At 46.9% G+C, this 24,291-nt stretch overlaps 2 protein-coding genes across 3 annotated transcripts; both read left to right on the top strand.

The window, feature by feature from the left end:
• Positions 1-13,160: 13,160 nt before the first annotated feature.
• On the top strand, positions 13,161-18,776 carry Slc10a4 (solute carrier family 10 member 4). The gene is made up of 3 exons (XM_050150273.1): positions 13,161-13,750; positions 14,434-14,644; positions 18,058-18,776. Exons 1-3 carry the CDS (start codon positions 13,161-13,163, stop codon positions 18,568-18,570), a joined length of 1,314 nt encoding a protein of 437 aa, XP_050006230.1. The 3' UTR covers positions 18,571-18,776.
• Positions 18,777-19,586: 810 nt separating this feature from the next.
• Positions 19,587-23,516, top strand: Zar1 (zygote arrest 1). 2 transcript variants are annotated; one of them, XM_050150238.1, is made up of 4 exons: positions 19,587-20,521; positions 22,170-22,262; positions 22,346-22,420; positions 23,331-23,516. In XM_050150238.1, the coding sequence occupies exons 1-4, from the start codon at positions 19,703-19,705 to the stop codon at positions 23,472-23,474; spliced, it is 1,131 nt and encodes a 376-aa protein (XP_050006195.1). In that variant the 5' UTR covers positions 19,587-19,702; the 3' UTR covers positions 23,475-23,516. The 2 variants fall into 2 exon arrangements, with proteins under 2 accessions (XP_050006195.1, XP_050006196.1); XM_050150239.1 differs by lacking the exon at positions 22,170-22,262.
• The last annotated feature ends 775 nt before the right edge of the window (positions 23,517-24,291 follow it).

Raw genomic sequence — 24,291 nt, forward strand, 5'->3', positions numbered from 1 at the left:
TAGGTGGGAGACGGATGGCGAAGGAGGGCTGGGAAACTCCGAGCTGTGAGTTCCTGATCACACCACCCGGCACTAATTCCTCCTGGTTTGCTTTGGGCATCTTGAAATTTCTTAAAGCCCTCATTTTGAGCTTTGCAGCATCCTTCTGCTTTGTACGTTGTTCAAAGGCAGAGATCTTGTCTTATTCATCTTTGCGCCCTCGGGGCTGCTACGCTGAGAACAACAGAACACAGCATTTCGTCCTTTCTTAATGGAGCAAGTCAAAGAATGTCACCTTCTGTCCAAGTGTTTTTACAGCCATCTTTCCTTTGGTCAAAATGACCCCAAAGGATATTCTTTGGGTTCAAAATAAAATTATTTGTGTTCCTTGGAACTCTAATTTACCACACAGATTTTTTTTTCTTTCCAGTTTAGGTTACTCGGTAGTAACAAGAATTCTGTGTGTCAGTTCCCTAAAGAAACAGGAGTTCGTCGGCATACATAGCATAGTTCATTTGCATAAAACAGACATCAGGAATCCCCTTGTTTGGCCAAACTCAGCAGTGCACAGGGCCAGGCTTTTTAAAAAAGTAATTCATTAGCTTTGGAAATAGGAAATGACAAGGGGTAATTGATCTATTTCAATTTGCTCTCTGAAGAGATAGCTTTTATTTCTTTGGCCCATGGCCCCTTTTGATTTAATGTATGTATTTTCCAGAAAAATTCTCCTCCCCCTCCCAACTCTCGGGTAGCAAATTTTAGATGATTTAGACTGTTTTAAATTATACAGTAGACTCTCTGTCTTAGCCTTTCCCGCACGATAATTAAATATAGGAATCAAGCTGTACCAATGTCCCCTGCCTTGCCAGTGTTCTCATCTCAGCCCTCAGCCCAACCTTTATTCCCTGCTTTCCCCTCCCCCATGGAGATTTTAATTTCGTTAAAACGTTTCTACTGCAGCTGGGAGCCAAGCAGCCCGGCAAGCCGCGGAAACACAATGTCATTTAATATTCCAGCCCACAGCCCAGACAGTTGCACATCGGGTCATTTGGAACAGCGCTCTTGAGACTGCTTTATTTGACAGTGATTGGCAACACCCTGCTGTTTGAAAAACAGCCACCATGTTCCGAGCAAACAGCTCCGCTTTGGGAACCAGACCATAAACAGGAGCCACATTCACGGACGTGAGTGCGGTCAGCATGTAGCTATAACACTAAAGCTACACCCTGAGTCCCTCGCGCTGGCTGGATGTAACATATCCACTCACTAGTCCATCTATCCATTGGTCAACCAGCTCCCACCTGGGCTGCTGCAGGAGAGACTCTCTAAGGCACCTGTAGGCTTGGCCGCAGCTCCTCTTCCTGACCCAGCCGGAGCTTTGGAGAAAGCTGGGCTCAAAATTGTGTCCGCAGGTCTGGAAAAACAGACGATATCACCAAGGTCACAGGGCAAGCAATGAGTGTTGAGGGGGAGCCCAGAGAGAGTGAGTAGAGTTAAGGGTGGAACTGGATTTTTCTGGATTGAGGATAAGGAGTGCGTCTATGTCCCACCAGAGAAATGGCCATGGTAAGAAGGGAGAAGATGGACAGGGCAAAGGAAAAGGACCCATCCTGCTTCCTACCTAGTTCATACTGTCATGGATTTGGGGGTTCAGGTGGGGCTAGAAATGTACACTGGAGGATCAATAGTTATAAATTGTAGTAAAAGCTATGAAGTCACCTAGAAACATACTCACTGAGAAGAAGAAAGAGCTCATGACTAAACCCCAGGGTCAACAACAGTCAAGGCTGAAGAAAAGTCACACAGGAGGAAGCCTTCAGGAGGGAGAGGACCTACTAGACTCAGAGCAGTCATGGGGGCAGCAACCCACTTCACTTTTTGTTTGTTTGTTTGTTTGTTTGTTTAGATGTTCTGGGTTTGGGTTGGGTTGGGTTGTCATACCTCCCCTTTATCCAGGTGAATAAATTTAGATTTTTCTTCAGTTCAGTTTCATCTTAGAAATGAGAAGAGCAGAGCTAAAAGGCATGTGACTTGTTTATTTAAGGATTTCTCGTGGGGCTGGGGAGTTGGCTTATTGGTTAAGAGCACTTGTTGCTCTTGCAGAGGACGCTGGTTCCATTCCCAGCATCTGCATGGCAGCTTACAACTGGTTGTCATTCCAGTCCCAGGGATCAGAAACCCTCTTCCAGAATCCTCAGGCACCAGTGCACATACATACATGCACTCATACACATAGAATAAAAACATAGAAAAGAACCTCTCTTGACCTCTTTAATGACACTACCCTATGTCTAGAACTTGTGTATATTTTAAGAAACCATCATTTTCCAAATCAGTTTCGTCTTCTGGAAACTTGGCATCTTTACTTTGATTTTAAAAACTATATTCTTTTACTTTTTCTGTTTTTTGTTTTGTTCTTAAGACAGGGACTTTCTATATTGCCCTGGCTGTCCTAGAACTCACTATGAAGACTAAGCTAGCCTCAAATTCAGAGAGTCACTTGCTTCTCTGCCTCCCAAGTACTGGGGTTATGCTTTCTGTGTTTTTTTTTTTCTGTATATCTATAACTATGTATTAATTTTGTTTACTTTCTGTCACTAGACAAATTATCTGTGTAGTGAGGCCCTTGGGACCCTAAGGCAGGTTGGTATATGTCTGCCAGCTCTTGCTGGTATCTTCTCGTGTTATAACCTGCCTTCAGGGAACTGTAAGGTCTGGGTTGAGGGCCTGGGCTGTTTTTGTTTCTTAGTTCTGGTGCTCCTAAGAGATGATAGCAAGAGAAATACCAGGGTAAGTGGTGTGTGTTTGTTTTGTTTGAGATAGGGTCTCTCTAGGTGGTCCTGACTGTGCTGGAACTTGATATATAGACAAGAGATCTTTCTGCCTCTGCCCCTGGAGTGCTGGGATTAAAAGCTAGTATTCCAAACCACGCCAAGGTAGGCCAACACAATGGCCTTTAACTCCTGAAGTGAAGTCCCTATAGGCTGCAAATATCAGAAAGTGTTCTGTGGCAGAAATATGTGCATTCATGTTGGCTTCAAGATCCTACACAACAGTATTGAAAGAGAAGGTAAGGAGAAATTTCTATTTTTACTTTTTGCAGTCTACAGTAAACTGGCCTCAGCACTCCGCTGGGCTACAGTGAAAACTTCCCAGAGAAAATATTTTCTTTTTGTGACTTAGGAACTTGTGTGTCTTAGTCAACTTCCTGTTGGTATAGCGAAGCCCTTAAGACTGAGTACCTGCTAAAGAATAGGAATTCCTCTGACTCCTAGTCCTGGAAGCTGGGAAGTCCTGGAACATGGCACCAGTACCTGCTTGGCCCTGAGGTAGGACCTTACTGTGCTGTGACATGGTGTGTGCATTCCATGGAGAGATAAATGGCAAGCCTGCTAGTTTTTTCTCTCTTCCTCTTCTTATAAAAAGCCATAAGTGCTCTGTTGGTTGGTTTAGCTTCATGATTTCATCTGACTCTAACTCTCTCCCAAAGATAGATTATTCCCCCCCAGATACATTAACTTATAGATATTGAGATTACATTGCAACACACAAAATCTTAGGGGGCATAACCATACAAATTGTCTCTCTGATTCCAGACATAAAGGAAAAAAAGTAATTGTCATTGCTTATAGGTAGATGTCTTTTTCCTATTCTAATATTTTACTTAAAGGGGTATTATTTTGACATTTTGTTTTATAGGTTTTTTTTGTTTTGTTTCAAAATTCAGAAGCTTTTTTTTTTTAAAAAAAGATTTATTTATTATGTATACAGTGCTCTGCCTGCATGTATCCCTGCAGGCCACAAGAGGGCATCGTGTCCCCTAACTGGAATTACAGAAGGTTGTAAGCCACCATGCAGATACTGGGAACTCAACCCAGGTCCTCTGCAAGAGCAGTTAGTGCTCTAACCACTGAACCAGATTTCTGTGAATTCGAGGCCAGCCCCCTGGTCTACAGAATGAGTTCCAGGACAGCCAGAGATACACAGAGAAGCCCTGTCTTGAAAGAAAAAAAAAAAAAAAGAAGCGATGTATAAAATATCAAAATGAACAAACCACTGTCTTCTTAGGACCACAGAAGAGCAGTGTCCTTTACAGTGTCCCAGTAGAGAGAGAGGCTGAGGGCCTGCTTCTGTGATTCGCTTCACACGGACAGAGAGGTTTCAATCAAAAAAAAAATCTGCCTTTGTAGATATTGACATAGCATTTTCTTGGGGCTAGGAGGTAGCTTAGTGGTTAAGAGCATTTGCTCCTCTTCCAGAGGACCCATCTTGTTCCCAGTGCCCATGCTGGGCGGCTCACAATCACCTGTCACTCTCCAAGGAGTTCAATTCCCTCTTTTGGTCTCTGAGGGCATGTAACCACAAGGCACAAATTAATATAGACACATACACATGCACATAAGCGAAGTGATAACAATAATAAATTTTGGTGGCACATACCTTTAATCCCAGTACAATGGAGGCAGGAGTAAGCAAGTGTCTATGAGTTTGAGGCAGTCTAGTCTACACTCCAAGGTTGGGCTACACAGAGAGAGCCTGCTTTGGCAGAATAGTTAATTCCTTTATTTCTTTCCTTTGCATAAAGCACAAAGCCTTGAAACTATCAATGGACATTTTCTATAAATGTTTAGGCTAAATTCGTCTTCACTTTAACATCCTGCTGGGGCTTTATGGATAGTGATTTTTTGTTGGTCAGTTTATCAGATGACAAATCTCCTCCTCTGTCCCTAACCCCTCTGTGATGTGGTCTCACTCTGCAGCTTTTGCTGGTCTGGAACCAGCTATGTAGATCAGGTTAGCCTTGAATTAACTAAAATCCATTGACCTCTGCTTCCTAAGTGCTGGGATTAAAGGTGTGCGCCATCATGTCCAGCCAACAGTATTTTGTGATATTTGAAGGCCGTATGTGAGGTCCCTAGAAAATTCCTCTAAAGCATGTATCAAGATCAGGATGAATTTTTAGGTTAAACTGTAGGTGAAAAGAAGAGTGGATAGTTGGGCAGCAGAAGGAAGAGAAACGGGACCTTATTTCGGGTAATGCTGGCTCTTACCTCACCAGGCACATATGGGAGAGGCCAAGGGCTCCACTCACGCAGACTTGGGGATAACATGAAAGGAGGCCTTGGTTCATTCCCATCTCTGTTGGTGGGCTAGGAATGCCCCATTGAATCTCACGATTCAAGAGATGGGAGTTTTACAACACTGTTGTGTGCGAATGAAGCAAATGGGATTAGCTGGGGAAGTCAAGAAAGAACACACAAGCTGAAGGCGAACGACTCCCAGACACCAAGATGATCTCAGTCAAAAAGACCATTAGCAAGACACCAGAGCTTTCTGTTGCTCTCTGCGTTTGTAATGGCAGTAGCATCTTCAGGGACGGAAGACCGGTCATCCTCGATGATGGATAAGGCAGTAGCCATAGTAACGGTGCAGCATCACAGTGTAGCCCATTTCCCCCTTGACACAGGAGTTTAAGGTGGTGAGCCATAAATATGGGTTACTTTGGGATCCCTAAAATAATAGTTTTTGGCTTCCAAATATCACTTGTGACATTACTGGATGCGGAGTTCCTAAATTTTTTCTTTCCTTTCTTACCATTTAGTGAAAATGGTCTTCTTATTCATGGTGTAGTTTGGTGCCATTTTGATCTCGTTTGGCTAAACGGTGAAGATTAATATCGACAAAACTTGAAAGGTGAGGAATGTTGTTGAAAAAGATCAGACCAGGGACTTGGTGTGGCTCACACTTTCTCAGCTCCCAGGAATTGTTATGACTTGAGCATCTAGAAGAAAGATCTAGAAATACTTTCTGTATAACTGGCCGCCAATTTTACGTGTTACTGGGGAAGAATTTCATTGTGGGCCTTATCAATGTGTGTGTGTGTGTGTGTGTGTGTGTGTGGTTGCATTGGTTGCATGTTTAAAGATTCTCCAGAGTGATCTTATCTGCAAGGGGTTTCTCCACACAAGCTGACATTAAACTCAAAGCTCTGTTTATTTCTCCCCCTGAGTTTTGTGCAGCTCAGGAAGGCACGGGAGGGGGGGTCCAGTTGCTCAGTAATGACGGGCAGTTCTGTAGGATGGTACTTTAGGAAGAGAGGGACTTTTGTTTCAGCTTTGTGTTGAGAATTTCTGCAGGAATAAGTCCTTCCCCGAACAGAAGATGCATTTCCCATGAGAATGAAGGAGATTTGCTCAAAGCAGAACAACTGCCGTCCACATTTGACTGACTACCAGATCTGTAGTGTCTCACAGCAGATATGGAAGACCACAGACATCACCCTTGGTTTTGATATTCTTGGGTCTCATGTCCCTTCATTGTTCCTTCCTGTGGCCCTCTCCAAGGCTACCTAGGCCCTTTGGGGACTGTGGCCACTTCTATTATGAACATTACAGTTCACTTTGTTCCCAAACTGCTGTCTGTTCCAGTGCCTGTGTGGCTCCTTGGCTTCCTCTCATATCCACAAAACTGGAATATGGCCATAAAATATACTGAACTTTGACCCTGCAGCCCTGCCCTGTAGAACAGGCTAGTGTTCCCCTTAGATCAGACTTCAATCCTCCCTCATGACACCCAGAAGCATCCTTAATCAAGTTTTTACTTCTGTGCCCATCTGGAGTGTCTCCTGAAACTGAAGGTTTATTTTCTGATTGCCTGGAGGGTACCACCCTCCTTCAATTTTCTGATGTCCTGTGTGTCTAGGTAAGAGTGCCAAAAGAATAAGCTCACTTTAAATTGCATACTTGCTATTTGTTTGAAGTTCAGATTTAGCTGGATACCTCCCCCCTCTGCTTTCCCAACAACCACGAACATGTCTGCTGTGGTCCTTTGGTGTGACCTCTACCTGTCTTGTCTACTGGGCCACCCCAACATTCTCCAGTATATTTTAATACAGTTCACCATGAGCTGCCATTCCAGGTCTTCTCTGACTTAAAGTAGGCACACTTTTACACCAGTTGCCAAGAGATAATACAGTGGTTCAATGATTTAAGTGGGCATATATGTTGGGGAATATTAGCACACATACACTTCTTGCACATGGAAAATAGTCCTTAGCACTATCACTAGCTGGTAATTAAGGTAGAATTAATATTATTAGAAAGTGACATTTATTCTGTGAAACAAACTTAATTAAAAAATCAAGTATAATAGGCATGCCATGTTGCATTTAAATACAAACCAGCTAAGTGCAATGTTCTTGTCACTGCTTCCATCTGGTAGGTCTCTGTTAAAAGAATGCCACGTGTGTCTGCAAGATGGCTCAGTGGGTGGAGTCACTTTGCCACCAAGCCTGATGACCTAAATTTGATCCCCAGACCCCACATGGTGGAAGGAGTTTAGGAGCTCTCCCAAGTTAACCTCTGACATCCATATGTGGGGCATGGTGTGTTCCCAGTTCCCTAAATAAATAAATAAATAAATAAATAAACATGTAACTTAAAAACTTAGAGAAAAATGCCTTCTAGTGGTGGTAGAACACTTGCAGAGCATCCATAAGAGGTCCTGAATTTGATAAGCAACATGGCTAATACACACTGCACGCATGCACACACACACATGAATTCTCTCTCTCACACACACTCACGAACTCACGCTCTCTCTCTCTCTCTCTCTCTCTCTCTCTCTCTCACACACACACACACACATGAACTCTCTCTCTCACACACACATGAACTCTCTCTCACACACACACATGAACTCTCTCTCTCTGTCATACACACAGATACACACACACAGAAAGAGAGAGAGAGAGAGAGAGAGAGAGAGAGAGAGAGAGAGAGAGAGGACCAGATTGATAAAAGACAGTCTTCCACTCAACAAGTGCCCAGTCTGATTCAGGCCCCTTCAGTGAGTTTTCAAAAACGTATTTGTTACTGCTCAAAACACAGAATGTACTCACTATTCTTGTTTATTTCAAACAGCGTCTTTGAGGGTGTGGCAGTAGTGTTAGAGAGAGGGGAAGGAAATATAGAAAAAGAAAAACCATCCATCATCTAATATACTCTGATATATATTGCATGTGCCCATATAGGAGAACTTCTAAAGGCACTGGGCCCGATTGTCCATAATTGCTGTTTCACATCAGTCTGTATTATGTGACCTTTGGTTTCACAGTATTCCTTTACATGAGCAAGGGGTAACTTAGTCAATCAGTTGCGTGCTGTTGGGTACTTTGGCTGCTTCTGTTTATTTTATCTAATCATGCTCTCTATGCATATTTTAAAAAGCCAAATGATTTCTGAAAACAGGCAAAAGAGATCGTTTACAATAAAGTATTTTTGCGTGTCTGTGGTAAGAGACATACATATTCCCTTGGGTGTTTGTGGGAGCTGGGAGCTGGTATCAGTCTCCCACTGAGCCTGGAGCTCATCCATTCAGTTAGGTTAACTGCCCAAGGCACTCTAGGGAGCCCACTGTCTCTGTCCCTGACTGTCTCCCACCCAGCACTGGGGTCTATGAACTGCCCAGCTTTTATGTGGGTGCTGGGATCCAAACGCACCTTTTCATGCTTGCTCAGTGGACTCTTTACTGGCTGTCCCTATGATAAAGCACTTCCTATTATTAAGCAGACAAGGGTTGACCTCACTAATAGGTAAACACAGAATCTGAAGCTTTAAAAATGAACTGGCAAAGGTTCTCAAAGCAGCAATCTCCAGTGCTGGAAATGCAATGGGAGGCCCTCAGATGCCTACAGCTTCTGTGGGCACTGATGTTTCTACCTCCCAGCATCCCCTCTTCCTCTTCCTGTTCACAGCGTTCAACATTCCACCATATTCCTGAGAGGAAACCCATGGTCTCTTCTGAGTCTTTTGTCTTGAGGGGAGATGAGACTACTCCCCAGGCTGTCCCATAGCCACGTGATTGACTGACTCAAGGATCGTCCCAGCTCTCTTGCTTGGACCAAAGGACTCTCAGGACCTTTTAGGGATCGCTGAGAAGAAAGAGTAGCTCTTTCTGCAGCTACATCTAAGCTGGCAGCACAGAGCTAAGACTCCTGGGGCCTCCTATCGAGAGATGTAAGTGAAGATGAAGCAACGCAGAGCTGGGGATGGAAAGACTCGGGGATCCCAGCTCTGGGATGAGCCCCACACAGAGGTCAATCATTCCCATGACTCAGTAATTTCTTTTCTGCTTAAACCAATCTGAGTCAGAATTCCTGTCATGTCACCTGAAACAGTGTGTGTGTGTGTGCGTGTGTGTGTGTAAAATGTATCACACATTTGTGGGCATATAGGTTTTAACTTATCACTTTAGATGGTCGTGGTTTCTTCTTCTCTTACTAACTCTTCTCCTAAATGTGTCTTGGACCCTCTTAGGAATCAGAAAAGGCAGTGTGATCCACTCTCCCAAAACAAAACAAAAGCACAGAGAAGCAGACAGCACTTTAGTAGAATCCCAGGTTCATCCATGGACTAGATTAAGAACTCTCAGGGGCTGGAGCTCAGTGATTAAAAACACTTGCTGCTCTTTCATAGGCGCTGGGTTCAGCGCCCAGCACCCACATCAGGTGACTTACAGTTGTCTCTAACTCCAGCTCCAGGGGACCCAACACCCTCTAGCCTCCAAGGGCACCTTCATGAATGGAGAGCACATAAATTTACCCAGGTGAACAACGCACAAACATAAAGAAAAATAGACAATACAAATTAAAAATAAAAAGGAACTTCTGGGAGGTTGCTCTATGGTAGTGCCCTTGTTAGCATGCGCAAGGCACTGCAGACAAGGAAGAGAAGACCTCCAGCTGCAGGGTATAATATTTAGCATCTGCCTACCTATTTCCCAGATTACTGCCCCCTAGTTCATACAACTGCAGGCCAACGTGTTTGGAAGGAAGCATTGGCATCCAGCTGTGTGTGTGCAGTGTATGGCTAGGCAAACCTGAATGAAGTTGGATGCAAAGACTCCAGAGAAGGTACCACACGCACTAGATGCTCATGTGGTACTCGAAGTTGTTTCCACGTCCCTAATTGTTTCCTTGGGATAAACACCTGGAGACAGAATTGCCGGATAAAAGTGGATACACATTTGTAGGGCAGGTGTTACCTGCTACCAAGTTTTCTTCTAGAAAAGGAAAACCAACAAGATGAACTGGGAGCTGGTTGCAGCATGCCCCTGCTCCCTCACATAATCCTATTCATTTGAATCTTTTCCGATGCTAAGAAAAACACCCTCGAATTGTTACAATTTGATTTATTTGGCTCTAAGCGCATACGAGTGTTTTCTATAAGTGTAACTGCATTCCTTCTTGCGCTCTTGTGTGTGTTCTTATCATTTGCATTTTTTTCCTATTGCACTTTGATTTTTGCCAGCCCTGGGTACTGAACCCAGGACCTTGAGCATATCAAATAAGCATTCTCTTACTGACTACTTCCCGGCACTGTTTCCGTTTTTCACCCATCGGACAAATTGCCTCCCAGATTTCTCCCCAAGCCCCAAGAGGAGCTGGTTGGTCTGCCTGTAATTACTGCTTATTTGATTTGTGGGTTTTAATATCTTTAACATGAGGAGGAGGCATTCTAAAGCAAACAGGCTTGGTGGCTCATCAACCGAGCCCCAGCTGCACCCTCTACCGTGTGTTCTGGGCTTATCTCATGCCGTGGCTTAAGAACCTGAGCCTGTGTTACTGACCTTTTCATCACTAAAACAAAATAGCAGAAATAACCTACGAAGGGAAGGGGTTCATTTTGGCACATCATATTTGGAGGTTTTAGCCCAGGCTTATTGCATTGGGCCTCTGGTGAGGTGCACATCGCGGTGGGAGCAGACAGTGTTCGTCTTATAGTCAAACTGTTCATCTTATAATCAGGAATCAAAGAAGAGTGAGCAGGGGTTCCCATCTCATCATTCTTTTTGCAAGCATTCTCCCAGTGACTCAAAAAGCTTCCCCTAGGCCCCACCCCCTTAATGGTCCCACAGTCTAATATAGAGCCAGACTGGAACTGAGCCTGCAGTACATGGGCTTTCGAAGGACTTTCAAGACCTCAACTATAGCAGAGCCCAGTCATGCCACGTGATCTGATAAAATGGCACCATCCAGAGCCCTTTTGAGCCACTTTTGAGCAGTACACCTCCTCACAACATCTATCTGACTGTCTTCTGCCCTCATAGGCCTTGAAAACTGGAATCTTTTCATCACAGCCCCCTTCCTCTAAAACTTTGCCCAGTAGACGCATCTTTTCTGAGTTCAGTGTGATAGAAAAAGTGTGGGGTGCCATTGTGCTCCTAAGTGTTTGCTCAAGGTCTACCCTCTTTGAGTTAACAGCTTCGGTACATTTATGGTTTGAATTTAGTCTTATTTTTCATATGCTCTGCCATTTGAGACTTGAGGAGGCAGAGATGAGAACATCAGAACACAGGGGATCACTGGGCAATGGAGTTCACCCTGTCTCTCTGGGAAGGGGACAGGAGTCACTTCTTGCGGGGAGGAATTCCCTCTGTCTTGGCTCTGGAGGAACCCTAGCCTGGGCTCTGACTTTAGACTGGACATTCCCACGCTGGCTCGTACACCTCGACTGGCCATCCCTGCTGTGGACACTCCTGGGGCATTCACTCCTCCTTAAGAGCTGCGCTCTGTTTAGCAGCCATCCTTCCCTTGGACGTGCATGGAGGAAAGGGCTCCTCCTTGCTGCCGCTCCATGCCTATGAACGCTGATTTGATTTGTTTGGGGATTAGCCTGTCTGAAGGTAAGAGTCTCCACACTTTGTTTCATTTCAGCCCTTTAATCCCAGGGCTGAGTCTTGACTTCACAACACTTCATAAATCTGCGACCATGGAAACGTCTTCTTCCTGCCTGTCAATGACTTTTTAAAATTTTTTTAAATGTTAGAAGCTTTGTTATATATTTTTTTAAAAAACCCTTGCAAATATATAAAAATTCACAAACCAAAACAAACCAGACCCAAAGTCTGTACGACTTAGCTGACAGTTAGAATAGGCATTTGCAGCAGAAGCTGCCAATAGCTTTCTTAATACACATTTTTTTTTCCCCACAGACTTTTCTCAACCCTTTGAGTTAGGCACTCAAGAACTAGGGGAAACACAGGTGTCCTTCTGGCTCTGCTTGTAAGATTCAGACCATGACACAGGATAACTGGTTGGCAACAAGCAATTGAATATTTCAAAATGGGGACTGGAGAGGATTCAGTGTTCCTAACCTTGCAAATGTGTGCCGCCAATGGCTATGATTTGATCATGAGCTCAGTGTGTGTGATTAAATTGTTATACCACACACAATAGAAATGTACAATTGCAATATGTCAATAAACAACTTTCAATGGAATTTGTAGACAGAGTATCCAGCCCATGGGTTTGCCCTGGTTCTGAAACAGCACCAGGCAGAAAAATAGGATCATTATCATTGCTTTTTAGTCCAAGACTGAATATAAAAGCTTACCATTTTTGTTTGCAAATTCAGGCCAAATGCACATGCTGCTTCCAGACTGGAGCACGTGGAGTCAGGCCTTTCTATGTGCAGAGCTGTGGACCATTTACATTGTTTATATATATGACTTATGTGTACTTAGATAAGCATTTTTTTTTTCCATTTGATGAGTCTGGCTCTCTAGATTTCATTACCAAAAAGACCATGTTCTGGTGTGTGACCGCTGGGCAGGGTGACTAAAGATAACTGTGTACTGTGTATTTGGAGAACCTCGGGGAAAGCGTTTGGAGTGTTTTCATCATAAAGAAACTTTAAATATTGAAGGAGATACGTTCAACATAATTCGACAAGCGTGTACATATATCCAAACATCACGTGGGACTTCGTGTTCAAATTTTACCTTTGAACTAGATAAAATATTTTTAAGATTAAAAAGAAAAAGAGGCAGGGTCATCAGAGAATTTGATGGGCAGCCAGGCCCGGTCTTCTCCGCCCTCTTGGGCTTTGTCGGGTCTTTGTTCCGCCCCTGGCTGCGCTGGTACAGAACCACTTAGCTATGATTAAAAGGAGGGGACCGGGCGGCAGGGCGGGGCCTGCGGTGCGGGCGGCGACAGGGTGCGGGCTGCGTGATGCTCAGTGCCAGCCGCCGGGCAGCATGCACACGGGAGCGAGGACCTGCTCGCCGCACCGACGCCACGGGGACGCCTGACCAGACAGACAGGTGGCGGGGACCGCAGGACCGACGGAGGAGGCGCAGCCGGGGACAGTCCCCGCAGACCGGGCCTCGGCGACAGCGCCATGGACGGCCTGGACAACGCCACCCTGCTCCTTGACCCGTCCTCGCTTCTGCCGGACAACTTCACCCTGTCGCCCAACGCCAGCAGCCCGAGCACCGGTACCCTGTCGCCTCTCACTGCCGCCTCCAGCCCCGGCCCCGGGCTCAGCCTCGCTCCGAGTTCGAGCATGGGTTTCAGCCCCGAGCCGACCCGGACCCCAGAGCCCACGAGCAGCAGCCTCGCAGTCAGCGTGGCGGGCCATGGCTCCTCCGCCTTCCCCCAACCCTGGGTCCCTCACGAGACTCCGTTCTGGGACACGCCGCTCAACCACGGGTTGAACGTGTTCGTGGGAGCCGCCTTGTGCATCACCATGCTGGGTCTGGGATGCACCGTGGACGTGAACCACTTCGGGGCACACGTCCGGCGGCCCGTGGGCGCGCTGCTGGCGGCGCTCTGCCAGTTCGGCTTCCTGCCGCTGCTGGCCTTCTTGCTGGCCCTCGCCTTCAAGCTGGATGAGGTGGCCGCGGTGGCGGTACTCCTGTGTGGCTGCTGTCCGGGTGGAAATCTCTCCAACCTTATGTCCCTGCTGGTGGACGGTGACATGAACCTCAGGTATGGCCGCTTTCCCACCCCAGCCCACAGAGTTCTCAGCAAGAGGGGTGTGTGCAGCTCTGTGGGATGAAATGCCTAGGAGGGAAGGATAAACGGGCGGAAGATACGGAGGCTTGGTTCTGAAATGCTGGCGGACGCTTAGAGATTGTGTGTCAGTGGGGAAAGATGTAGCCCCGGATCTAGCTGGTTAACGACCCTGGGATTTCACGCATAGCCCCTTCCCGGAGGATCAGGCTCCTCTAGTAACTGTGTCTCTAGCAACTAGAAGGCAAAGAGAAGAGAGAAGTCTGAAGCTAGAACTCAACGGAATGCAAAAAGCCAGTCAGGACTGTAATCCCATAAAGAAAGTCATCTATCTCTTAAGGAGCGCCACCTAACTGAGCTTAACCCAGCAAGTAGCATCCACCAGTGTCAGCGTCGCAAGGTATTTGGTAGGATTAAAAGAAAAGGTTTCATGTCCTCAGAATCAATCAGTGTCCAGGCTTTATGAGGTTTAGGGCAGGCGTCCTGGGTCCTAGGTCATTGTCTTGGCTGGGATTCGCGTTTCTGTCACAGCAGGATAAAATAGACTCTGCAGACTTCAGCCCTGAGACTTACAGCGCCCCCTTCTCCCTTTCCCTCTATAACAGGTAAGGAAAGACAGGCTCCGAGCCCTTTCTGACTCTGTTCACACCTTTTTGCAGCATCATCATGACCATTTCCTCCACGCTTCTGGCCCTGGTGTTGATGCCCCTCTGCCTCTGGATCTACAGCCGGGCTTGGATCAATACCCCTCTGGTGCAGCTGCTCCCGCTAGGGGCAGTCACCCTGACTCTCTGCAGCACGCTCATTCCTATTGGGCTGGGCGCCTTCATTCGGTACAAATACAATCGGGTGGCCGACTACATCGTGAAGGTAAGGTCTCTCTTCCCTGCCAGCGGCACCTACCAAGAGTCTGGTCTCTGAAGAGGAGTTGTCACGCTAGGAGGTTTGGACAGCAGGGAAGGGAACAAAGGACTTTCAGGCACACACTTGGCGAGTTTATACGACAAGCCTAATTAATGACAAACCTCAGTGGGATAATAGGTGTAATTAAGTCCCAGCTAAAGTTGGGAAGAAGAGTGCAGATTGTAATCCCAGCACTCAGAGACTGACACAGTAGGGTCTGGAATTTGAAACCATTCTGGGTTGCAAAGCAAGAGCCTGGCTCAATCCCTTATTGTTTCTCAACCTGTGGGTTGTGATCCCTTGGCTAACTCTCTAGCTCCAAAAATATTTACATTACGATTCATAATAGTAGCACAGTTACAGTTATGAAGTAACAGTGAGAATGATTTTATGGTTGGGGATCACCACAAGATGAGGAACTGCATTAAAGGGTCACAGCATTAGGAAGGTTGAGAACGATTGCTCTACCACATCTGAAAATTAACAATAGTGTAAGAGATGCACTTAGTGGTGATACACTCATGGAGACGCAGTGCAATCAAATGGCGAGCACTGCAGGGCACAGTGGCGCACGCCTTTAATCCAGGCGCTTGGGAGGCAGAAGCAGGCAGATCTCTGTGAGTTCAAGGCCAGCCTGGTCTACAGGATGACTTCCAGGACAGCCAGAGCTACACAATGAGAACCTGTCTCAAAACAAACAAAACAACAACAAAATGGCAAGCACTTCCCACTAACTGAATAGGACTAAAATCCAGAGCAGATTGGATAAAATTATTCAAAATATTTTAAAATGCATTAGAATATTTTCAGTGGAGCTCTAATGCTGAGGAAACACAACCTGAAACAGGTACCCTTAAATAACATAATTTAAAAAGTCCAAGTTAGCAGGACATTGGGTCAATATAACAGAAGACACAGAATGTTGGTCTCAAAACACAGAACAAAACTGGATTCTGGGTTGTGTGGATTCTATTGTCATAGCTAAACCTGCACATCTTTTATCTTTTATCTTTTCTGTCACATTATTTTATATGGCTTTTCAAGTTAATGAAATGATGAGGGATTACTATTACTAGGGAATATTTCTAGCAGTACTTTATTTCAAAAACGGATATTTTATCAACATATACTTTCAATAGTTGACCAGAATTTTTTTTTTTTTGATTTTTCGAGACAGGGTTTCTCGGTAGCTTTTTGGTTCCTGTCCTGGAACTAGCTCTTGTAGACCAGGCTGGTCTCGAACTCACAGAAATCCGCCTGCCTCTGCCTCCCAAGTGCTGGGATTAAAGGCGTGCGCCACCACCGCCCGGCTTGACCAGAAATTTTTAATTAATTTTAATTCTTTTGAAAAGTGAAAGAAGGTGAAAACAAACCCAAAATGTTCATTTTTCAGAAGTAAGCTAACTAAAATACACAGCTAACTAGAGTGCAGAGACAAGTTTCTTTAGACAAGGGGGGAAAAGAACCATTTCAGTGTTACAATTATGGAGACTTCAGAATATAGAAAGTTTTATTTTTATTGACTTATTTTCTACTTATACAGAGAAGTCAACTTTCCCTAGTAAAAGAAAAAGAGCATTCAGTTCTGCACACAGATGTAGCTCCAAGAAATCTTATGAGTAGCCAACATAGAGTATAATAAACACCTCCACACACACACACACACACACACACACACACACACACACGTACACAGCATCTCTCCATAGATGGTCTTGAGATGCATTTAGTTAGCTCAACCATTCAGCTACTGTTTTATTATTAACTCAATGGCAATTACCATGAAAGTTAAGGAATTCCAGGAGCAAAACGAGGAACTTAAGCTCTAAAAATAGAAGAAATGTATTAAATAAGGCAATTATGGCGGGTTGGTCTCACAAGAAAGATGAGACTCATGTGATCACTAAGCTCTTGCAAACACTTAAATGAGCATTCGTTCCCAGTGTTCACCCACAGGACTTTGTCATCTTTTCTTTCTTCTTTTTTTAAATTTTAAATTGCTCCAAGGAACTTTGTAGGTAGAATCCTCAGATGAAGAAATGGTATTCCTGTCAGTGCTTTTTAAATGATACACATTGTAAATTGATAAAAAGTTGATTTGTAATAGTTCACTGACAGTTATATATGTATTTTTATATACCGTAGAAAAATATTTCAATATCTTCTAGAGTAGAATTTTTGATCAGCCTAGATCAATTAAAAAAAAATTTTTCCCCCAAGACAGGGTTTTTCTGTGTAGCCCTGACTGTCCTGGAGCTCACTCTGTAGACTAGGCTAGCTTTGAACTCAGAGATCCACCTACCTCTGCCTCCCAATTGCTGGGATTAAAGGGATGTACCAGCACCGCCTGTTCAGTTTTAAATATTTTCAAGTCCGTGTCGATCCCAGAGGCTTCAGCAGGATTTCATCTCTCATCTGCTTTCTCAGAGAGGTGGAATTTACTTCAGCTTTCTTGGGAGCGCTAGTGCCCTCACACCTCATGGGAAAAGCACAACTTCACTACCTATCTCCGGGGGACTAGGGACATCTTTAGATTTCTTCCTCATCTCTGTGCTTCCTATTCTACTTGGATGAGGAAATATGCCAGTCAGAACAGTGAGAGGGCGCATTTCCCCCAAACAATAGCAGTGTTCCTGAAACCTCCCTATTGTAATACTTCCTAAGAATCGTTAGAAACTTAGGAGATTTTTTTCATGGACAATTCCAAGAGTAGAGTTGCAGAATTATAAGGAATTCACCATATCTTTACCTACATTGTTCCCTAATATAATGAGTTGATAATTTTTTCATTGATATCAATGAGCAAATATTAGTATCGATGGTATGGGCAGTCATTTTTGGAACTTTGAAAGTTAAAAATATCCTAAACTAAGTTAATTTTTATTGTAAACTTAGCAGCCTTTTATGTCATGTAAAATAAGAACGAATTTCACGTGGAAAGCACAGGGTTCAGGAGAGGTAAAGATTAAGTTGTCCAGCCTAGTCCTCAGTCTGTAACTAGGTTCTTGGGTTCAATTCTAGCTGCTCCATTTTAGAGGCGTGCATGCCAGTAAATTAAATGCATTAAAAGTCATATGACCTAGGCTAAGAGGCTGAGGGACAGTCTGCCTAGAAACAGTAACCCTCCCCTCATCACGTTTATCATTTGAAAGACATTTTAGAAGGAGTAGTCTGTTCTTATATCGCTCCATCCAAGGCCACACTGTCAGAGCTCAAAGAAGGTAAATGCCAATGGACATCAGGCCAAGCCCCAGAGCAATTCTGTCTAATGTGGAGTCCCAGCTTTGGTCATACTCTGTGCAGGAGGTCCCATCACCTTGCCTGGATTCCTCCTTGATGATGTCATTGCTGATGGTTTGCCTATCTGCTGCCTCTTCTAGGTTTCCCTGTGGTCTCTGCTGGTGACCCTGGTGGTCCTCTTCATAATGACTGGCACCATGTTGGGCCCCGAACTGCTGGCAAGTATCCCGGCTGCTGTTTATGTGGTCGCCATTTTTATGCCCCTGGCAGGCTATGCGTCGGGCTACGGCTTAGCTACTCTCTTCCACCTTCCCCCCAACTGCAAGAGGACGGTCTGTCTGGAAACGGGAAGTCAGAACGTGCAGCTCTGTACGGCCATCCTCAAACTGGCCTTCCCGCCACGCTTCATAGGAAGTATGTACATGTTCCCCCTGCTCTACGCCCTCTTCCAGTCTGCAGAGGCAGGGGTTTTGGTTTTACTATACAAAATGTATGGAACCGAGATACTGCATAAGCGAGATCCCCTGGATGAAGATGAGGACACAGATATTTCTTACAAGAAACTGAAAGAAGAGGAAATGGTGGACGCCTCCTATGGCACAGTGGGAGCAGAGGACTTAGCAATGGTGGAAACTACCCAGACCTCCCTCTGAACGTGGAGAGAGGGGCACGGGAGCCTCCATGTGGCTGAATTATCACTTCCTATTTATGCCCTGTGGTAGCTCATATGGGCCACATCCAGGATAGATGGATTCACATTTCGTGTAACAGATTCGATGGTCCCCCTGTAACGTTGTATCTCAGTATTAACCATGTGTTTTTATAAGTCACCAGTGTTCCAGGATTGCTTGCACCTGGGTCAGCTAACCCTCCGCTGGTTAAGTGTGCTGTTTGGTTCTTGCCATTTCCACGGCCGTTGCTACAGATAAGCACTGTATTAGGAAAAGGGGGCTGGAAATATGGATGTCTGGTGCATATATGAGTAAAAGTGTAAAACAAAAACACGTGTTTGCTCAACTTACAGACACCTGCTGACATTCAATTCTAGCCTGTATTGAGACAAGTCCAAAACAGGTAAATGAAACCGCAATATAGCATTACATTGTCCAGCCGCTATCAATCCAGAGAAAATCACATTCACGTACCTGGCTACTTAATCTAGAATTTATTTATTGTTAATGCCCCCCAGCGTTTGACAAGGATGCGGGCATTTTCTTTCACTCATTTCCTGCATTTGTGTGAGTGCACCTCAGATCCATTTATCCTTAGGAAAATCTGTAGGCCTCACCCCGGAGGAGAGAAAACCGGTACCTCCATTCACCCCTGGGGAAGGGTGATAGCTACAGGCTCCTAAGGTGTGTCCCTCCTTAAAAGGTTTGTGGGTGGACACTGCTCCACCGCTCTGAGCTAAGTGAACTGAGGCGATAAAGAGCTCAAAGCAGGCCCCTGACCTTGGTATTTTGCCCCCTAATCAGACACCGGGTTTGCCTCGCCTTCCTCTTGTCAGACACCTGGAGCGATGAGGGCACGGGGCCACCTGGCTCCGCTAATCCCGGTGATGATTCTCGGGTGGAATTCTCACCTCGGCGAGTTCCCTACAAATTGCCCCGGTGTGCGGCAAGGAAAACCATCTTTCCGCATCCTCGAGGGGGTCGCCGCCCACCAGTGCAGGGAAAGCCTGGGGAAGGTTTCGCTCCGCGCGGCTAGAAGTGGTAGGGTTTAGGGCTGCTCCCGCCGGTGCCGCTGCCTATTTAGTGGGGCGTGGTGGGCAGCTGGACCACGCTGATGGCTGCCTGGGCGGGCGAGGCGCGGGATGCACACATGTTCCCGGCGAGCATGCCCCATTCCTGCCCGCATCCCCACCCGCAAGTCGACAAGGCCCAAGAAGGTTGGCGGTTCCGTGCCGGGGGTTACCGGCCCGCGCCCCCTTCCTTCTTTCCTGGCTGCGGGCAGCTCACCGCCGCCGAGTACTTCGACAGCTACCGGCGGGCGCAGCTCATGGCCCTGTTGTCGCGGGTGGGTCCCCGGCCGGTCTGCAGCCGCGATGCTGCGGTGCAGGTGAACCCGCGCCGCGACGCCTCGGTGCAGTGCTCGCTCGGGCGCCGCACACTGCAGCTTGGACAGCGCCGACCTAGCCCCGAGGTCCGGTCCGGTTCCCGCCAACCCTGCAACCCTGCCGGCGCCCGGAGGTCCCCGCGTTCCTGGCGCACTGTCGCCGTGTACTCGCCGGTGGCCTTCTGTGGCCTCTCCTCCTCGATGGAGGTCGCGGCGGGCGAGCAGAAGCCCAGCGACGGAAAGCAGAGGCCGGCACCGGCGGAGACCCGGGAACCCGAGCTGGGAAAGGGAGAGGTGGCGGTGAGAAAAGCGGTCCCCAAGCCGTGCTCCAAGGAGGGCGACGTCCAGGACGAGGGACAGGCCGAGCAGGAGCAGCCACTGCGGGAGGACCCGGACAGTAGGGAGACCTCGCAGCCTGCGCCCGAGAATCAGGAGCTGCGTCCTGCCCCAGAGTCGACTCAGGACCCTGGTGACCCGGCCACCGTGAGAGACGGGGCCTCCCCGCAGAGCACCGAGCAGGACAAGGACAAGGAGCGCCTGCGCTTCCAGGTGAGGCTTGCTGGGCCCCAGATGCCTCCAGAGTTGAGGCTCTCCTTCGGGAGGCCCTGGGGGATGCATGGCGGCGTAGCATTCTTCAATGTCACTGTGTACGTTTTTATTTATTTATTCATTTGTTATTTATTATGTGTATGGGTGTTTTGCCTGCGTTTATGTCTCAATTGAGCGCTTGGTGGTGGTGGAGGGGTGGGAGCAGAAGGAGGGATGCCCTAGGCCTGGAGTTTTACAGACGGTTGGAAGCCGCCATATGGGTTCTAGGAACTGACTAGAGTCCTCTAGAAGAGCAGAGCGTGCTTTTAGCAGCTGGTCTAACTCTCCAGCCCCGAGGTAAACAGGATTTTGCCATTGCTGACTGTTATTGCAGACGGGGGTGTTTACACAATACAACCAAATGGCAGTCTGTTCTGGGGAAAGCCAGGTGTAATTACTTTATTCGGCTCACATGCACACGGTAAATAAGGCCCCGTGGAGTCTGGACCGCGCTTCAGATGACTGAAGATAAGTACACACACAACGGGACCGCAGTTGGTGAACTTTATCGCGGGAGAATCAACTCCCAAGACTCCGTTTCTTATTTTCCCACCAGATGTGGGAAACTCTGTCTCAGTGGTTTAGCCGGATCCTCCTACCAGATTCTTCCCTCTGTTTCTGAAGCTGTCAACTGAGGCTTCTCGTTCCCAAACTTGCCCAGCTTTAAAAAGCTCCCCATTCACCCAGCACTGCTAAGCCTTTGGGCAGTCCTGAGTTGCTGGCCTAGGCTAGACAAATAGGCGGGGGGTGGGGCCGGGCGGGGGAAGAAGCCAGTTGTAACCCCCGTGGAAAGAGATGAAAGGACTCGGAGGAAGTACTTATTCTATCCCCGTTGCCTCAAGACTGTGTTTTGTGTTTGAGGTAGAGGGAGCAAAGCATTTGGCCCTTGCCATTCACAGCTGGATGTGATCTAGGCAAAAAAAATTTTCAGCTTTTACGGCCCCCTGTGGTGTTTGCTAACCCGTAAATTGCCTAAGGTGCGCCTACCCGTCCTAAGGCCTAATGGGGCGGGGGTGGGGATGACAGACAGAGGACACTTGTTCCCAGCTTGTTTGTCACAAGAAGGAAGATGGGAAGTTAGAGAATCAGGTGCCGATACTGCTTAGCTTGTACTAAATGTAGTCACAGGTACGGAGCAGGACTTATTGGGAAACTTAACTAGCGCGTGGAGAATTTAATGTTGAACACCTGAGAAAGTTTGGAAGCGTCTTTCTCTTTCAGCCTAGAGAATAACTTTGCATCTGTGCGTTTCCCAAGGTCATGTGTCGTCCCACGTGTGAGGCCCAAGAATCCTGAGCTCAGGCAGCACTAGATATGTGGCCTTTCCCTTGTCTGGGGGGGGGGGGGACAATGTGTCAGCCGGCCCAATGAGTCTGGTCTATAAGCTGTCTATAAGCTGTTTGTTAGCTCTTGGTCTGCGTATTTGTTTGATTGAGCTGTTAGCTCACCTGGTTAACTTAGAGGTTGGCCCACACCTAACCTTCCTTCCCCGGACCATGATCTAGCAGGAAATTTGGTCGTTTTAAGTATCGAGTAGAATCTGTCCCAGGCTCTGAAAGGAGGGTCCCTCGGGCGTCCCGTGGTTAAAGTCTGCTGTCCTCCCGTCCAGTTCTTAGAGCAGAAGTATGGCTACTATCACTGCAAGGACTGCAATACCCGCTGGGAGAGCGCCTATGTGTGGTGCGTGCAGGGCACCAGCAAGGTAAGACACAGCGCGTGGCCGCGCGTCCCGTGGCTGCTGGGACGCTGAGCCCTCCCCTCCAAGTGCTACGTTTCCTGTCGCAGGTGTACTTCAAACAGTTCTGCCGAGTGTGCCAGAAATCCTACAACCCGTACCGAGTGGAGGATATCACCTGTCAAGTAAATCAAACATTGGCATTTTGGGAAGAGGGCTTTATGTGTACTTTAAATATATTTCCTAAAAAGAGGCTAGGCTCCCAGTAGCTGTAGGCTCCGTTTGTTCGTTTTTTTTTTTTTTTTTTTTTTTGTTAGGGGCGGTAGGTAGAAATTCCCTCCACTGTGGAATGGGGGAGGGGGAGTTTCTTTCCTTCTGCTCTTGTAGAACCTGATAGTGCCGCCTCTTTTGAACCTGTTACCTCGTTTGCGGTATAGAAGGTTTGATCACCTACCACACCCCATTTGGCGTCCAGGAAAATATACTGCGAAGCAGAATACCTTTCTGCTAGCTTGAGACGGCACCCTATTACCTAATGCTATGCATGAAGGAACCACATAGCCAAGCTCGAGTATGAAACGCATGCGTCGGAGCTTCAGGCTTGCTCAAGAGCTCACAAAGGGAGTTGCCTGCAAGACCGTTCTAAGTTGCCTGTCTCAGCTTTATGGATTTCACCCGTAGCTGTGGTGGCTGAGCTTACTGTGTGCTTGCTTACAGTTTAGCACTGTGCCGAGGGACTAGATAATGTTTAAAAAGAAGGAAGTGACGTCATTTACCTGTTAATATTAATCAGAGCCAATGGCGCCCACATGTCTGTTTGAGAGTCCAGTCAATGCACTCGTCTTAAGTTAGTAACTGGAGAACTAACTACCCTATGGTGGGCACTGAGAAACCGAGGTAAAAACCCATTTAGACTGCATTTAGAATAAAGGGGGTAGTAGGCACCTCTCTACCATATGGTACCTGAAACTGCCCTGCACTCGGCTTCCCATGCCCAGTGCAGCCTCGGCTGTTCTCTACTGTCACCTGCTTTGAAGCTCCCAGAAGCAGGGGGACAGGGGCTCATCCTTTCTACTTTTCACTCTGATTTTTCAGAGTTGTAAAAGAACTAGATGCACCTGCCCAGTCAGACTTCGCCACGTGGACCCTAAACGCCCCCATCGTCAAGACTTGTGTGGGAGATGCAAGGACAAACGGCTGTCCTGCGATAGCACCTTCAGCTTCAAGTACATCATTTAGTGAAAGCAAAATGGTTCTGCTAGCTTGGGGCTAATGGAGCAGGCGAGAGAGCTTTCTCCCAGGCCCCGTCTCCTCTCCACTTTTCCCTTCTCAAAATATTTCATGAAAGGCAGTGTACTTTGATAAAGCCTGCAAAATAAAAGGTATTGCAAAAACAGTTTGAGGCTTTATCCAGTTTATGTCTCGGGTTGAGGAGAGCGTGCGCCGAAAGTCGGGACCTGTCGCCTATACTTAGAGTTAATGTCTGTTGATGGCAGAGTGGACCAGGCGGAGTTAGGGAGGTTACAGGCACCTGATCAACTTTTAAGGCCTCCTAGACAAGAACAGGCAAGAATCTACAGCTTCAGTTTACAGGACTGAGGTTGTTATTAAACAGAATCGACACACGATAAAGTTGAACGGGGTGCAGTGTGCTATTTAAACCAGGGTCTCCTTGGGAACCTTGAGAGCCCCCTGGCAGATAATGGGTGCCTGGCGTGCAGTCTCAGGTGCGTCTAGCCGAAGCAAGTGTTGGCTGTTGGTCTAACGCAAGCCTCACAGTTGGAACCAGGTGGAAACTGCTCCCCATTTCTAAAACACTTGTGTTGTAGCGGTAGTGCCTCCCTCCCCCGCAACCCGGATGTTAGTCTGACATCTTGTACACTAGCAAGTATTCACAGCAATGTGCCATGTCCAAAGTGAGCTTGAGGAGGCTCTAGTGGCCTTGTGTGGAGGGGACAGGTCCACCTGGGCCCAATGAATCCAGCTGATGTCTGGGCAGAGTGCTATTAGCCTGAATCACATCAGGGGCGTGAATCTCACGGGGGCGTGGCTAACA

The sequence above is a fragment of the Alexandromys fortis genome, unplaced genomic scaffold, assembly GCF_014885135.2.
Source record: "Alexandromys fortis isolate MF-2015 unplaced genomic scaffold, M_Fortis_MF-2015_v1.1 scaffold_0, whole genome shotgun sequence".
In the NCBI taxonomy this organism is placed as follows: Eukaryota; Metazoa; Chordata; class Mammalia; order Rodentia; family Cricetidae; genus Alexandromys; species Alexandromys fortis.

Bases quoted from the DNA above. Each gene is read 5' to 3' on its own strand.
- Slc10a4 (XM_050150273.1), top strand. From the start codon at position 13,161: ATGGACGGCCTGGACAACGCCACCCTGCTCCTTGACCCGTCCTCGCTT. The intron at 13,751-14,433 runs GTATGGCCGCTT...ACCTTTTTGCAG, and splicing joins GACGGTGACATGAACCTCAG to CATCATCATGACCATTTCCT. The intron at 14,645-18,057 runs GTAAGGTCTCTC...TGCCTCTTCTAG, and splicing joins TGGCCGACTACATCGTGAAG to GTTTCCCTGTGGTCTCTGCT.
- Zar1 (XM_050150238.1), top strand. From the start codon at position 19,703: ATGGCTGCCTGGGCGGGCGAGGCGCGGGATGCACACATGTTCCCGGCG. The intron at 20,522-22,169 runs GTGAGGCTTGCT...CCTCCCGTCCAG, and splicing joins AGGAGCGCCTGCGCTTCCAG to TTCTTAGAGCAGAAGTATGG. The intron at 22,263-22,345 runs GTAAGACACAGC...TTCCTGTCGCAG, and splicing joins GCGTGCAGGGCACCAGCAAG to GTGTACTTCAAACAGTTCTG.